The sequence below is a fragment of the Limulus polyphemus genome, unplaced genomic scaffold, assembly GCF_000517525.1.
Source record: "Limulus polyphemus unplaced genomic scaffold, Limulus_polyphemus-2.1.2 Scaffold690, whole genome shotgun sequence".
Lineage (NCBI taxonomy): Eukaryota > Metazoa > Arthropoda > Merostomata > Xiphosura > Limulidae > Limulus > Limulus polyphemus.
The window spans coordinates 342,826-344,812 of record NW_013666300.1 but is presented as its reverse complement, the minus strand read 5'-3'; the positions used below and the strand labels follow the sequence as shown (position 1 = coordinate 344,812).

The window sequence follows — 1,987 nt, the reverse complement described above, 5'->3', positions numbered from 1 at the left end:
CATATGTATCCAGCTTTGTTTGCGATCGATGCCAATTTTAACTTTTTGGTGCCCCCCCCCCCCCAGTGGCACAGCGGAATGTCTGCGGACTTACAACGCTAGAAACCGGGTTTCGATACCCATGTTGGGCAGAGCACAGATAGCCCATTGTGTAGCTTTGTGCTTAACTTCAAACAAAACTTTTTGGTTTAGTTACTTCTCATCAACAGTTTATTTTGTTATTTTTTAGCAACTACACGACCATTGAGACCATTTTGAGTTAATATGTATCTAACTGTTCTCAAAGTAACATTCACACCTGTATTTACAGGAAGAAAGTAACATTCACACCTGTATTTACAGGAAGAAAGTAACTTTCACACCTGTATTTACAGGAAGATCGTTAACAGGATATATATACTCGACTTTATTTTATCTCGTAAACGTACCCTGAGACACCTAGCGTCACGTTTGGAGAGTTTCGGTTTTCTATCCCAACCACTTCATCTCACGTCCCTGCCTACTTCAGTCTTGTATACAGCAGCTACTGAAACACAAAACCTCGCCGCATATTTTCGTATAGATTATCTTTGACCAACCAAAACTTTGATTTCTACACGCTTGATATGTTGTTTTCCAGCCCTGAGTGTCATATATGACAATATCTCTACTCGACATAGGAATTACACTTGTACAGTGCTTTCTGATTGGCAGGATTACAACCAATCATAGTGTAATCTGTCAGCAAGTGACTGCACTCTGGTGCAATTCATTTTGTCTTAATAAAGGGGGTGTCGTTATATTCACTGTTTCCATAATTATTTCCACTACTGATGATTGTAAACTATTCTGTATTTTAAATAGTGATTTTTAAATTTCGATTTTGCTGTTAAAAGTGTTTTTAACAGTTACTTAACTACAATTTTTATATTTTGTAACATTTACTGGCAACGTTAAGTAATCGATAGAATTCTCTCACTGTCCGTATTTGTAAATATGGGAAACACATTTTTAAAAGCTATTTAACAGCTACAAAACTTGTTACAAAACCATCTCATGTTTTCATTAATTATGTAGTAGATTCTGTAATTCAGTACTACAAAATTCAGCTATTAGATCAATGGTTCCCACACTGTAGTTAGCAAACCTCCCCAGAGTTTACCAGTTCAAGTTCCAAATGATTAATGAAAAATTAAATCACGTGTTCTTTTGTTTTTATTATGTACTAGCTGGAGTATCCGTTCGTTGGACGAGTGAAATAAAAACTCGTTTGTAACAAATGATTGAAAATTGTGCTTCTATTTTTTTCTTAACATAATAAACATTTAAAGTGTAATAAAAAATACACAAAGGTACAAATACCGAAAAAAAATCAGTATGAAATTAGATGGGGGTCCAACCCCCTCATGTGATCCTGTAATACTGTGTCAAGTTTGATGTTAATTGATCAAGAAATGTGAAAATGTATATGGAACAGGTTCACACACATACTGACGTTTATTTAAATAGAATTAAACCCGGCACTCGGAAAGTTGTTTATTTATAAACGAGACAGTGAAAGAGCTAAGACTAAGAAGTCATGATCATAAGGATTCCTTTTAAATTTCAGGATGGAGTCGTCACGTTCAAAGAATTCATCTCTGCCATTTCAGTTACAACTCATGGTTCTATTGACGAAAAACTAAATTGTAAGTAAGATGTTATGAAGGTTCACTTTAGCAGTTGTTTCTATCACAGCGTAAGTTAAAAACTTACAATTTCCAAACATCAAGAACGACATGCTGGGGTATCATTATAGGTGTAAAACATACCAGCTTTTTCCTTTCCTTTTACACCCCACCCCAGTGGCACAGCGGTATGTCTCCGGACTTACAACGCTAGAATCCGGGTTTCGATACCCCTGGTGGACAGATCACAGATAGCCAATTGTGTAGCTTTGTGGTTAACTTCAAACAAACTTGTCTGCGGACTTACAACGCTAGAATCCGGGTTTCGATACCCCTGGTGG

At 36.4% G+C, this 1,987-nt stretch overlaps 1 protein-coding gene across 1 annotated transcript in view; it reads left to right on the top strand.

Annotated features, from left to right (window-relative positions):
- Positions 1–1,987, top strand: part of LOC106459986 (calcium-binding protein NCS-1-like) — an 18,450-nt gene that overhangs the window by 10,304 nt on the left and 6,159 nt on the right. Inside the window, exon 5 of the mRNA XM_022386570.1 lies at positions 1,589–1,667. Coding sequence (XP_022242278.1) covers positions 1,589–1,667 — 79 coding nt within the window. The remainder of the gene's footprint in view (positions 1–1,588; positions 1,668–1,987) is intronic.